The 12,203-nt window shown below is 36.5% G+C and overlaps 4 protein-coding genes across 7 annotated transcripts in view; 2 read left to right on the plus strand and 2 right to left on the minus strand.

Annotated features, from left to right (window-relative positions):
* The window catches only part of crygs4 (crystallin, gamma S4), a 90,426-nt gene that overhangs the window by 11,016 nt on the left and 67,207 nt on the right, over positions 1 to 12,203 (plus strand). The window lies entirely within an intron of this gene.
* Positions 717 to 11,459, plus strand: crygm2e (crystallin, gamma M2e). 2 transcript variants are annotated; one of them, XM_051905010.1, is made up of 3 exons: positions 717 to 731; positions 9,884 to 10,126; positions 10,229 to 11,459. In XM_051905010.1, the coding sequence occupies exons 1-3, from the start codon at positions 717 to 719 to the stop codon at positions 10,499 to 10,501; spliced, it is 531 nt and encodes a 176-aa protein (XP_051760970.1). In that variant the 3' UTR covers positions 10,502 to 11,459. The 2 variants fall into 2 exon arrangements, with proteins under 2 accessions (XP_051760970.1, XP_051760971.1); XM_051905011.1 differs by lacking the exon at positions 717 to 731 and adding an exon at positions 9,773 to 9,781.
* On the minus strand, positions 1,811 to 2,729 carry LOC127518410 (gamma-crystallin M2-like). Of its 2 annotated transcripts, XM_051905025.1 has the most exons (3): positions 2,712 to 2,729; positions 2,253 to 2,495; positions 1,811 to 2,083 (listed from the first exon to the last, which is right to left on the minus strand). In XM_051905025.1, exons 1-3 carry the CDS (start codon positions 2,721 to 2,723, stop codon positions 1,811 to 1,813), a joined length of 528 nt encoding a protein of 175 aa, XP_051760985.1. In that variant the 5' UTR covers positions 2,724 to 2,729. The 2 variants fall into 2 exon arrangements, with proteins under 2 accessions (XP_051760985.1, XP_051760984.1); XM_051905024.1 differs by lacking the exon at positions 2,712 to 2,729 and having other exon boundaries at positions 2,253 to 2,528.
* LOC127518395 (gamma-crystallin M2-like) lies at positions 7,145 to 8,231 on the minus strand. Its single transcript, XM_051905008.1, has 3 exons — positions 8,202 to 8,231; positions 7,832 to 8,074; positions 7,145 to 7,749 (listed from the first exon to the last, which is right to left on the minus strand). Exons 1-3 carry the CDS (start codon positions 8,229 to 8,231, stop codon positions 7,477 to 7,479), a joined length of 546 nt encoding a protein of 181 aa, XP_051760968.1. The 3' UTR covers positions 7,145 to 7,476.

The raw sequence follows: 12,203 nt of genomic DNA on the forward strand, positions 1-12,203 counted from the left end.
ATTTTGCACCAGTATCAATCTTGAACTTTACAGAAGTGCCATTCATTGGTTTCTTCACATGCCACTCATCCTCATTAGCACTTTCAGAAACTGAACCCAGAAACCACGTGCTGTTTGATTCGACCTTGTGTCTGTCACTGGTTATTTCCTTTACAGTCATTAAACTGGTTATTTCCTTTACTAAAGATTGAGTACATGTATAGGCCGAATATACTTACACTTATCTGTCAGTACAAGTCAAGTATACTTAAGTGCAATTTTAAGTATATTTCTGAGAAGTACATAAAGTATATTTCTGAGAAGTACATAAAAAGTAAACTGATAGTGCACTTTCTTATTTTTAGTTTAAAAGAAGTATACCAATAGCACACTAAACTTCTTTTTCATAAGGGCATGTGAGGAGTGCACTTCGCTTTGAAACATGCAGTGCAACAGACTATAATACGCAGCCTTTTGGGATTTCACAAGGGCACTAAGCCATATCGTGCTTTTGACTTTAGTTCGTTTGACACGTGCTTTGTCATGTTAGAGACCTGTTATGTTATTGTGAGAAGCGTAAAATATTTTTGGTTCATTATGAAACTGAGGCGGTAAATAATGTGAAACACTGATCTCATTTTTAATTGAACATTGACCTTTTAATCAAGTCAAGTCAGCGGACTAGTCCGAGATAGACGCCTGCTTTCTGTGTAAGCGCTTGGTGAAGAGCTTCATTGATGACTATTTACAAAGTTTTTACAGCGTCGATCGTTGAAGCCAATCACAGACATATCCGATGAGCCGTGAACACAGAGGTGTTTACGAATCCGCTCAACAGCGCTCAAAGCGTCACATTTTTAAAGTGTCAGTACAGACTAGATACCGAAGTCGATACTTTTGACAACTCTAGTCCAGGTTAAGTAAGTTTAGTGTTGATTCATTTTCGTTTTGTAATAAAGTTATTAACTTAGTTCATTTATCTATAAGGCAGCTCTGGAGAAAACAGTGATGTCATTGTCCAGCTCAGTTCAGTTCGTATACAATGGTGTCAATGCAGCCACAATATTGTTGAATATTAAGTGTCCCCAACTAAGCAAGAAATAATTAAGATCCTGGTTGATAAGCGATGATCTTCCAGTGCTGTTTCAGCTGGGCACAGTAAATCAAGACCTGTCAACCTGAGCGATCAATCCAATCCAATCCAGTCGTGCTCCAAATGACGAACTTTCAAATGACGTTGGAAAACACTGTGTCATGATTGTGATGCGATCAGATCCCGGAAGTCCAATAGCTTTAGCCAAGCAGCATGTAATGTCACTCTGTGGGGATTTTCTCAAGATCTATGCATCGTTATGTTGTGTGTGGGCTCGTTTGAATTGAGACAACTTGCTCTAAATAAAGATGTGTGAAGTTACAAGGCAGAACAAAGCACAAAATCTGTATACTGTTTACATGGGTGTTGATGGAGACTTTTTACGGTTTTATGTCATTAAATTGCAATCGGTTTGTGAAATCGCCAAATTTATCGCCATGTCAGCTTTGATCCAAAGTTAATCTCAGAATTGTTTTAATAAATATTCTTCAGCTGGGTTCAACTTTTATGTCTTGCTTGATCATACAAGCCATTGGTCAGACAGTTGTGTCGTAAGAAATCTGACATTTTCGTTAATAATATTATTTTTAGTTTTATGTTATTTTCAAGTTTAATTATATCCATAGGATATTTTTATGTGGATTACTCATTAATACAAATGAAATACTGGCATTAAAGATTGTTCAAAACACAATATTTAGCCTTAAATAGAAGTTATTTTATTGAAACATTTGAACATTAATACCAGGAGTCCATGATACGCCTCATGCTCATGAATCTCATGCCACCCATATTGCTGAAGCTCCTGTACTCTCCAGGCCTGAAGTACCACATCCTGCCTCTGTAGTGGGGCTGCTCATACATGAGCCAGTGGCCGTCCATCACATGACAGGACTGGCAGTGAGACATGCGGTAACGGTCCATGATGTTGTCACAGTCATCTGTCAGCTCGTACATCTGACCCATGAAGTTCTCCCTCTCGTAGATCCTCATTCTGTAGGATCCCCTGTACTGTAGTGAAAAAGTTGTCAGCCGGTAGGTTTAGGTTCATTCGTTTTAATGAATTTGCTTTCTGAAAGTATTGTCTATGCTTTTTGTGCAAAAGGATTTAAAAAAATGTATATATATATATTTTTTTTTTTTTAAGTTTTTACAAATGTAAAATATTCGTGGAACTCACCATGGGGATCATACGGCAGGACCTGATGCAGTCGCTCATGCCAAACATAGACATGTAATCAGCGTACTCGCCCCTCCTGAAGAAATACTGATTTCCCATGTAGTTGGGACGGTCATACATCATGAAGCAGCCACTCTCTATTCTGCATGAGTGACAGCGGCTCAGGTAGGAGGACATGTCAGCACAGTCGCTCATGCACTCATAAGAGCGACCCTGGAAGTTCTTGTCCTCGTAGAAGATGACCTGTGACAAACAAAAAATGTTCAGCATCGACTTAATTATTATTTATCAATACTATATGAAACGTCACCCAATATAATATCCAGTTGACTTTTCAAAACTAATTTGTTGCATTTGAATTGCAGTGTTTTTTTTCTCTATCGATTTGTGCTGAGATACAATTATAAATCAGAAAAGCAAATAAATCATGTTTTTAATAAGATAAGAATTAAGGCTTACCTTTCCGTGCATGATTGCGGTGGTGGTTATTCCAAACTTGCTACTGTAACGACAGCCTGCTGCCTTATTTATACTATATGGACTCCCAAAGAATTTGTATTCCTATTGTTTAAATTGGCCTTAGTCAGCTGCATGGTGTAGTGAGTGGTACAGTTTGGTACTACAGACCTGAAAGGGTTATTATTTCAAGCCTTGTGGTGGAGAATATTAGAAATTTCTGCTTGTAAAGCAATTCCAATGACAAGAAAGCATTTTAAACAGCCAAAATGAAGCTCAAACCAAATATGCTTGTGTAACCTGGGCTTGTGGAGGAAGGTTTTTTTTTTATCATTGTTTCATTTTAATGTAAACTACATAAACCGTTGTTTTCTTTTAAAACATTATTCCAAGTTACTGTATGTCGCACTACATTTTTCACTTTGAACTTTTGGTAAACTTTTTTCTAAAACATATTTTTCTTAAATGTATAGTTGCATTGGATACCAAATCATACGTTTTTCTTTCTACTTATTTACACTGACAGATTTTTTTTCCTATTCATCTGAGGCTTGGTGTTGGTGCAATGTAATGCTGCATAACATTTCATGTCTATAAAATTTGTATAACTCTTTTTTTTTTTTTTTTTTATCAACATAGGAAAAATTATTGCAACCATGAATATTCAACTGACTTTAATACAACATTTTTTTTTCTTTTAGCTTGCAACAGAGTTAGGAGTGACTGTTGCTAGAACTCTTATAGCAGATATTGAAATTCTGATATTGCTTTTAAGAAAGCATCTAATCAAATATTTAAAATTTGTCCATAGAATTTAGAGGTTTCAGCCTTTAGAAAGTAGAACATTTGATAGTTTGCAGTTCTGAGAATTGATTGGTGCTGTTGATCTTGTTGACATGGTATATGTAATATTTTACAAAGAGAGGGAGAGACATGGATATAAATTTACTAGTCAAGTCATCTTTATTTATATAGCGCTTTTTACAATACAGATTGTTTTCGAAGCAGCTTTACAGTGATAACAGTAAAATTATGCAACAAAGTTTGTTTCGGCTGTACAGTAGCTCTAGAGGAAAATAGTGTCATTGTTTAGCTTGAGTCAGTTCAGTGTTGATTTAGTTCCATTGTGAAAAGCATCAGTTATTAATTTAGTGCATTTCATCTATATATATTCATCTGTATAATATTGTTGAATAGTAGGTGTCGCCAACTTAGCAAGCCAGACTCCATCAGGTGACAGAATGGAGAAAAAAACCTTTGGAGAAACCAGGCTCAGTCAGGGGGCCAGTTCTCCTCTGGCCAACAAACGGATGCTGTAAGATTATGATTCAGGCGTCAGATTGGGATCGGAGCCAATCTCGGAGCTTTCAGAATATTTAATCCAGTTCCATCTGGTTGAAGATCGGGTTCATCACGCTGATATGGTGATGGGTTTTGCTGAGGATCTTGTCAATGCGACCCTCACAGGGGATTGTCTAGTTGACATGATCTCTGCTGACACTTTAGGGCTGCGATGTGGTCATGTCTAGGTGCAGGTCCTCCATCTGATCTGGTTACTACCCGGATCTGGCTGACTGCGGTAATCTTGGGATAAACAGAGAGACTTATATTAGCATAGATGCCATTCTTCTTATGGTGTAACAAGTACATCAGATGTTATGGGAAGTGTTCCCGGTTCCGGTTGACCTAATTTATGCAGCCTAACAATCATTAAACTGGTTCAAAATAAAAATTGATAATGTGTTGTGTATGCCAGGTTAGAGATGTGTTTTTAGTCCAGATTAAACTCACAGAGTGTGTCTGCGAACAATGCTAGGAAGACTATTCCAGAGTTTGGGTGCTAAATAGGAAAATGATCTACCACCTGCAGTTGATTTTGATATTCAAGGTACTATCAACTGGCCAGAAATTTGAGATAGGACTATAATGCGTTAAGATTTCACTCATGTACTGAGGAGCTAAACCGTTTAGTGCTTTGTAAGTAATTAGCAAGATTTTCAAAAGTACACAATGTTTAATAAGGAGCCAATGCAGTGTTGACAGTTTTGGACCAGATGGAGTTTGTTTCTTAAGCGTGCGGGGCAACCACCCAGTAGAGCATTACAATAATCTAGCCTTGAGGTCATGAACGCATGAACTAACTTTTCTACATTTGTCATTGAGAGCATATGTCGTATTTTAGATATATTTTTAAGATGGAAGAATGCGATTTTACAGATGTTTTGAAATGTGGCTTTCAAATGAAAGGTTGGTACTACATTTTTTGATGATTGAGCAATCAGTAGTTGCTTCAATTTCAAATGTGTTATATATTATTAAATATTTTCTTACTTAAAAAAAAAACTAAACTAGTTTCCTTAACCTTTTGATGTGAAGTTGGAGGATATTCCTGTCTTCTGGTCGAATCTAGGTTTCAGTCAAATCTAGGATTAGTGTTGTCAAAAGTACCGGTACTTCGGTACCAAGTCGGTACTGAAATTTTGAAAATGTTACGATACCCGCATTTCTGTAGTACCGGTAGTACCGAGAATCCGGGTATATTCGGTACCCACTGATAGGGCTGTGCCAGTATTTACTTGAATATGACACGAGTGAAGCACAAAGCTTTGTTTACAAAAGAAATAATAGGTTAGTAATTAAATGTGACATCGCAGCCATGGAAACATTTTGGTTCATGCCGAATGAGAGAGGTACGTGAGTCCATACATTTAAGCTTTGTATTCTGTTTTGCAAATCGTGATCTGGTCACCCGATTAGCAGAGAATTTAACAATATTCCATTAGTTATTCCACTGAACATGGAATCTCTGTTTCTTTTCCCAAATCTTCACTCACGAAGGGGATTATAAACGTTTCTTTCTTTCATTCGCATTTAGGCCTATTATAGGCTATTCGCATTCTTTACTGTGGTAAAGTAGAAAAAACACCGTAGGACAGAAACCTTTTTTGCTTGCACTTCAATTTCTATTTAACACAATTTGTGCTTGTTATTAGACTTTATAAGGCGCGTCAAGTTTATTTGTATAGCGCGTTTCACACACGCTGGTGATTTGACGCATCTTTGTGTGGAAATAAAAAAACGAATGTTTTTAAATAATATTTAACTTTCTTATTATTTAGGTTACCATTATTTACTGATATTTATTTCATAGTTTTACAGGCTGTAGTGTGTTGTTTTACTGATGGAATAGCTAAAATAAACACGCACGTCTGTTACCCCTGTTGAAAAAACCAGCATATGCTGGTAAGGTAGGTTTTGAAGCTGGTATGCTGGTTTGAGCTGGTTTATGCTGGTCCAGGACCAGCTTAGGACCAGCACCAGCATAGGACCAGCACTTGACCAGCATAAACCAGTTCAAACCAGCATACCAGCTTCAAAACCTACCTTAACCAGCATATGCTGGTTTTTTCAACAGTACAAAATGGATGTTTGAGCATTTTTTTTTTTTTTATATATTTCAAAATGTATTTCATTGAGTTAGCCTATATGTACACACACACACATACACACATGCCCCAAATCATATTTAATATGTTTTTAAAATAGGCTATATAAAATAGTAAAATAGTTTCAACAGATTTTGCTGTGGTAACGAAATTGGTACCGAGAACCGTAAAATTTTCATGGTATTGGTACCGGCTACTGGAATTTTGGTACCATGACAACACTATCTAGGATATTGAGAAATGACTGATTAGAGATGACAAGACATTTTTATAATTTTTTTTATAAGTACCCTCTTATGTCTTCAGTCAATTTTTGGGTCTTGTTTTTGGACTATGATTGTTTCTCTTAATTTAACCAAGCCAATGCTGTTTGACTTCATGCTTCACCTCAGAGCACTCTCTTTCTCCTGAGATTTGCTGCTCCAGCTACAATTACTGCATTTGTGTGGGTCCAGAGTCTGGATCTTACGGGCCATGGGTCCATAACAGGCCATGGGTCTGCATTGTAGTTTTTTTTTGTTTGTTTTGTTTTTGTTTTATTGACCATGGCCAAGTTCATGACCCAGCAACCATGCTTGCTATAGCTCTTGATCCAGTGCCAAAGGCCACATCTGCCCCAGAACCAGACCTGTTGACTAGGTCATAGCCTATTCCACAGAAATGGAGCCCAGGTGTGTGACACAAACTCTGGTCAGTATTTTTCTGTGGTAATATTTTCCAGCAAATACTGTTGTTGATAGAGCTTGGCCAGAACAAAACCTCAAATATTCCTTTTAATTACTATGAAATTCAATGACACTTACAAAATTTTATTTCAATTGGTGAAAGCATTACCAAGATACAGCCATACTGTCTTGTTGACTTCATGTCAAATTCATTGGCATTTTATAGACCAACCATTTTGTATACAGAAAATCCATTCAGTACTTTTTGTAAAGCTGAATGTTTGAAGATTGCTCGACCCAAAGTGAATGAAGATTCGATTAGAGTGGAACACAGTTTTCAGTCAAATTCCTTTAGTTCTGCATCAACCAAACAATATGACTACAGTGAGTGATCCATAATTTCATACAAAGGATTTCTAAAGTTGTTAGAAATATTATAAAAGTCTTTTTTTTTTTTTTTTTTTTTTTTTTTTTTGGACTAATAAATAATGCTGTTTCCAACCTAGTCAAGTACTCACAGGCGACGGTGCTGATGATGTTTTACTATATTTCGTTTCACTGTGCTTAAAAACTAAACAAAGATCATTTCAGAGAGTAGTTCAGAAGTGCTTTATTGCCAAGTAACACAAATTTTCTCACATTAATACAATTTACTTTTTAATAGAAGGAATCATTGATGCGCCTCATGCTCATGAATCTCATGCCACCCATATTGCTGAAGCTCCTGTACTCTCCAGGCCTGAAGTACCACATCTTGCCTCTGTAGTGGGGCTGCTCATACATGAGCCAGTGGCCGTCCATCACATGACAGGACTGGCAGTGAGACATGCGGTAACGGTCCATGATGCTGTCACAGTCATCCATCATCTCGTACATCTGACCCATGAAGTTCTCTCTCTCGTAGATCCTCATTCTGAAGGATCCCCTGTGCTGCAAAGGTGTAAACAGAAATTTAAAAAATTGTGCTAAACTGTTATAAGAGCATTTTGTGAAGTATGTATTGTTCTCTTACCATAGGGATCATACGGCAAGATCTGATGCAGTCGCTCATGCCAAACATAGACATGTAGTCAGCATAGTCACCCCTTCTAAAGAAATACTGATTTCCCATGTAGTTGGGACGATCGTACATCATGAAGCACCCGCTCTCCACTCTGCAAGAGTGACAGCGACTCAAGTAGGGGGACATGTCAGCACAGTCGCTCGTGCACTCATAAGAGCGACCCTGGAAGTTCCTGTCCTCATAGAAGACGGCCTGAAAAGATTAAAGATAAGAGGTTACTAGGAGTTTTGAACTATGCATGCATTTCAGTAAATATTGCATTATTCTAGAGAGAGAGAGAGAAAAAGGTATTTTGTCATTTTTTCCTGTGATTACTTACCCTGCACATGCTCATGCCGGATGTAGTCATTTTTTTATTTAATTATTGGATGCTCTTCCGTTTACACTGCTCTGTCCTCCTAACAGGTCTCACCCTTACTTTTATACCCAAGCGAACTGAATAAAACTGTGTGCTTGCTATTGAGATTGAGGACAACCTCCTGACTCAGCAGACCAGTATAGAAGCATTTAGAGTGCATTCATTGTGGACAATATTGACTGAACCTACAGGTTATATACACTCCACAATAACATTTTTTCATTTTGAAATAGTTTTTCAAAAATTGTTTTTGTTTGTCAAATACAGTGTTAATCAAAATCAAAATTAATTTAAAATTAAACATTTAAAATAATGTTTAAACATATTGAGATGCAGAACAATAGGTTTTGTCAATGTAATTAGTTTGAACTCATTTTAAATGTATTTTTTGTGAACATGCTACTTGAAAAAATAACTTTTTAAATTAAAATTGGGTTACACTTTATTTTAAGGTGTCTTTGTTACACTGTAATTATACATTTAAGTACTGAGTAATGTTAAGTAACTACATGTACTTACTATAGGTTTAGGATTAGGGTTTGGTTTGGTTTAGTTGCATGTAATTATCCATAATTTATAGTTATTACACTAGTAACTACATGTGACATATGTAACAATGACACTGTAAAATAAAGTGTTACCTACAATTCTTCTAATTTAAATTCTCTATCAAAAACGCTGATTTTTCTCTTCCCACCAAGCTAATGAAAAGCTAATGTTATCTGTTGAAATATATGTGCTTAATTACTTTTAATGATTTTATCCCTTATGTTATTTTGTGGTTTACATCTTCCAAAACCTTTTTACCTTTTACTCTCACTCTCTTCTTTATTTTTTATTTCCTCATTTTCTTCAGTTCATATATTGAATATATACAGTACATATATATGTGTGTATAAATATATGTAAATGTGTGTGTGTACGTGTGTGTATGTGTGTGTGTGTATGTATGTATATATATATATTTAAAGATTAATATTAAAGATTTAAAACTTTTAAAGACCTACTCTTAGGCATAGTAATGAACACCCTTAACAGACTTGTGTATCAGGGAAATAAAATTAGATTTTTTTTTTTTTATCTATACCTGTATTTGCTTGGAATCTTGTCAAGTTGATCTTCTAGCTCTGGTGAGATGTAAAGAGGATTTTTTTTTTTTTTTTTTATGATTAAAAACATTCTTAATGAATATATGGATTGGTAGAGGAAGAAATGGCTCACGTGTGCTTACATGTCATGTGACTGTAGGTTCACTTGATTGTTCATTCAACACAAAAGAAACACCAAGATGCAAACCCATCTACTGGCTACTTGAGACTGATAAACCTAGAAACAAGAGGTTCAGTTATATTTACATATTACAGAAGCACTTTAGCTTTCCATGGGCCTCTATACCATGCTGCTTTGTCAGGAGTTTTCACAATAGGAGGCACATATTCTTTAGGTTTGGGCAGGTATAAATGTAAGGGTTAACATGAGCAGAGTGTCAGTGTACCAGTACGAAAGTGCTCTAAAAGACTACCACTACCATCATGGGCAGGGTAAGTACTACTGATACTTAAAAATAAAAACAATAGTACATCTTTAGGATCCTGCTTTTAATAATTTAAGTGTCTCATTGTTTCTCTTGTGTTCCAAAATAGATCATCTTCTACGAGGACAGGAACTTCCAGGGTCGCTCTTATGAGTGTATGGGCGACTGTGCTGACATGTCCTCCTACTTGAGTCGCTGTCACTCATGCAGAATAGAGAGTGGCTGCTTCATGATGTATGACCGTCCCAACTACATGGGAAATCAGTATTTCTTTAGGAGGGGTGACTATGCTGACTACATGTCTATGTTTGGAATGAATGACTGTATCAGATCTTGCCGTATGATCCCCATGGTAAGAGCATAATACATACAACTTCATCCCAGTAGAGCTGTTCACTAAATGCTCTTATAACAATTTAGCGCAAATTGAAAATTTCTGTTCTTACCTTTGCAGCACAGAGGATCCTTCAGAATGAGGATTTACGAGAGGGATAACTTTATGGGCCAGATGTACGAGATGATGGATGATTGTGACAACATCATGGACCGTTACCGCATGTCTCACTGCCAGTCCTGTCATGTGATGGACGGCCACTGGCTCATGTATGAGCAGCCCCACTACAGAGGCAGGATGTGGTACTTCAGGCCTGGAGAGTACAGGAGCTTCAGCAATATGGGTGGCATGAGATTCATGAGCATGAAGCGTATCAATGATTCTTATTTTTAAAATGTAGATAGCACAAATTTTTGTGGTACTACAATAAAGTACAGTTGAACCAGTCCCTAAATTTAGGTTGCACTCAGTAGTTTTTTTCTCAGTAAAGTGAAAGAAAATGACTGCTTTTGAACAAAACAAAAAGCTATTTTGTTTATGGAGCTCATGGGGCCTGCCATGTTAAGATCACATGACCATTTACTCTTGCAATTTGACAGATCTGCAAATAGAAATAACAAAACAACATTGAATGTGCTTAGTATGTTTCTTTGGCTAGTATGTGCTTTACAAAACATTAAAAGAAGCAATTTCTGTAAACATACTGTAGCGACAGGCAGCGCCCAACCTCTGAGCCTAGGGAAGATGGCAGGATGAGCAATGTAAAACAATGGCTATGGTCACAGCAAAAAAAAAAAAATCCTCTGTTGAAGACACTGCCGCTCACACTTCAAATGCAAACAACTACCACAAAGCAAGAAAATTTGTAGAGATTGAAGCAAATAATGTTTGTAGTATGAGATTAAAAAAAGTGGGAAAAAAAAGATGATAAACTAGTAGAAGTAGAAGCAGTTAATAAGCAAACTTCATGCATCAGTAGGTATCACTAGAAAGTTAAAGGGATAAACTGGGGTGGAAAAAGAGTATTTGGAGTATTTGTGTGTTTTGTGAAGTTGCACCATAAAGCTTCTGCAGTTTAGCCATAAGAGATTTAAAAAAAAAAAAAAAAAAAAAAAAAAAAAGAAAAGTTGATATCGGTTTAGTGAAAACCACAAATTAAAGTATGGGGAAACAATATTTTGGTTGGTGTCACCATAAAACATGAATGTAATCATAACTAAAAATAATTTAAGACTGATTTCATAATGTTTCAAAAATATAGTTGCTAGGCAAATATTTTTACTTTAACAAGAATAAACTGGCTAGCTGACTTAAAATAAACTGTTATTGTCAGTGATGTTCGTAGGTGTGACGTTTTGTCCAAATATATCACCCTCTTGTTGAATAGTCACGCTTCCTAATTAAGAATGGATAGACTAACAGACAAAATGACTGAATCTGACATTTCTATGTCCTGTCATGTTTGGCCTCTAGGTGTCAGTATAAAATCAAACACAGGGCGGATACGAGCCCTGTGTAGTGCTGATGTCTCTGTCATCTACAGTGTAGGGAAAGTGATCAGAAGGTAAACTCCCTGGGAGTTCACAGGGCTTAGTGGAGAACTAAATGGAGAAGAGGCAACAAGGGCATGCTGGCCTTTTTCCCAATGACCGAGTCACCTGGCATACCCTGACCTCTCGAACAGCAAGCACTCAGCGTTACAGCCTTGCTCTTGCTCACTTGACATTTTTAATCTAATTAGCACAAAGTAAAAAGCTGTTTTGTTCTCCTTTTACTTATCTGGTTGCTGCAGAATCCTTAAACTGTACTCTAAAAAGTCTTGTTTTCCTGTGCTTCCTGTGATCCATGTGCCCACTTGTTTGACTTGAAGGTACTGATTTTTCTTGTAGTGTGTGCTACATTTATATTCCTGCGTGTGACAGGTGATTGATAGGTTTTTACTACTTGCAAGCTCAATACATGTGTGGGATAATTTTGGTAAGTTTTTAATGGCTGTCAGTGGAGAAAGATGAAGTTGCTGAATTGATACTGTAAGCTGCTGAATTCAAATTTTATTTGTTTTCATTTTTTTTTTTTAAATAATTATTTATTTAGA

The sequence above is a fragment of the Ctenopharyngodon idella genome, chromosome 9 (assembly GCF_019924925.1).
Source record: "Ctenopharyngodon idella isolate HZGC_01 chromosome 9, HZGC01, whole genome shotgun sequence".
In the NCBI taxonomy this organism is placed as follows: Eukaryota; Metazoa; Chordata; class Actinopteri; order Cypriniformes; family Xenocyprididae; genus Ctenopharyngodon; species Ctenopharyngodon idella.

Coding starts and splice junctions, on each gene's coding strand:
- crygm2e (XM_051905010.1), top strand. Junction 10,127..10,228: donor CTTGCCGTATGATCCCCATG/GTAAGAGCATAA, acceptor TTACCTTTGCAG/CACAGAGGATCCTTCAGAAT.
- LOC127518410 (XM_051905024.1), bottom strand. CDS start 2,522: ATGCTGAACATTTTTTGTTTGTCACAGGTCATCTTCTACGAGGACAAG. Junction 2,084..2,252: donor CCTGCCGTATGATCCCCATG/GTGAGTTCCACG, acceptor TTTTCACTACAG/TACAGGGGATCCTACAGAAT.
- LOC127518395 (XM_051905008.1), bottom strand. CDS start 8,231: ATGACTACATCCGGCATGAGCATGTGCAGG. Junction 8,075..8,201: donor CCGGCATGAGCATGTGCAGG/GTAAGTAATCAC, acceptor TAATCTTTTCAG/GCCGTCTTCTATGAGGACAG. Junction 7,750..7,831: donor CTTGCCGTATGATCCCTATG/GTAAGAGAACAA, acceptor ACACCTTTGCAG/CACAGGGGATCCTTCAGAAT.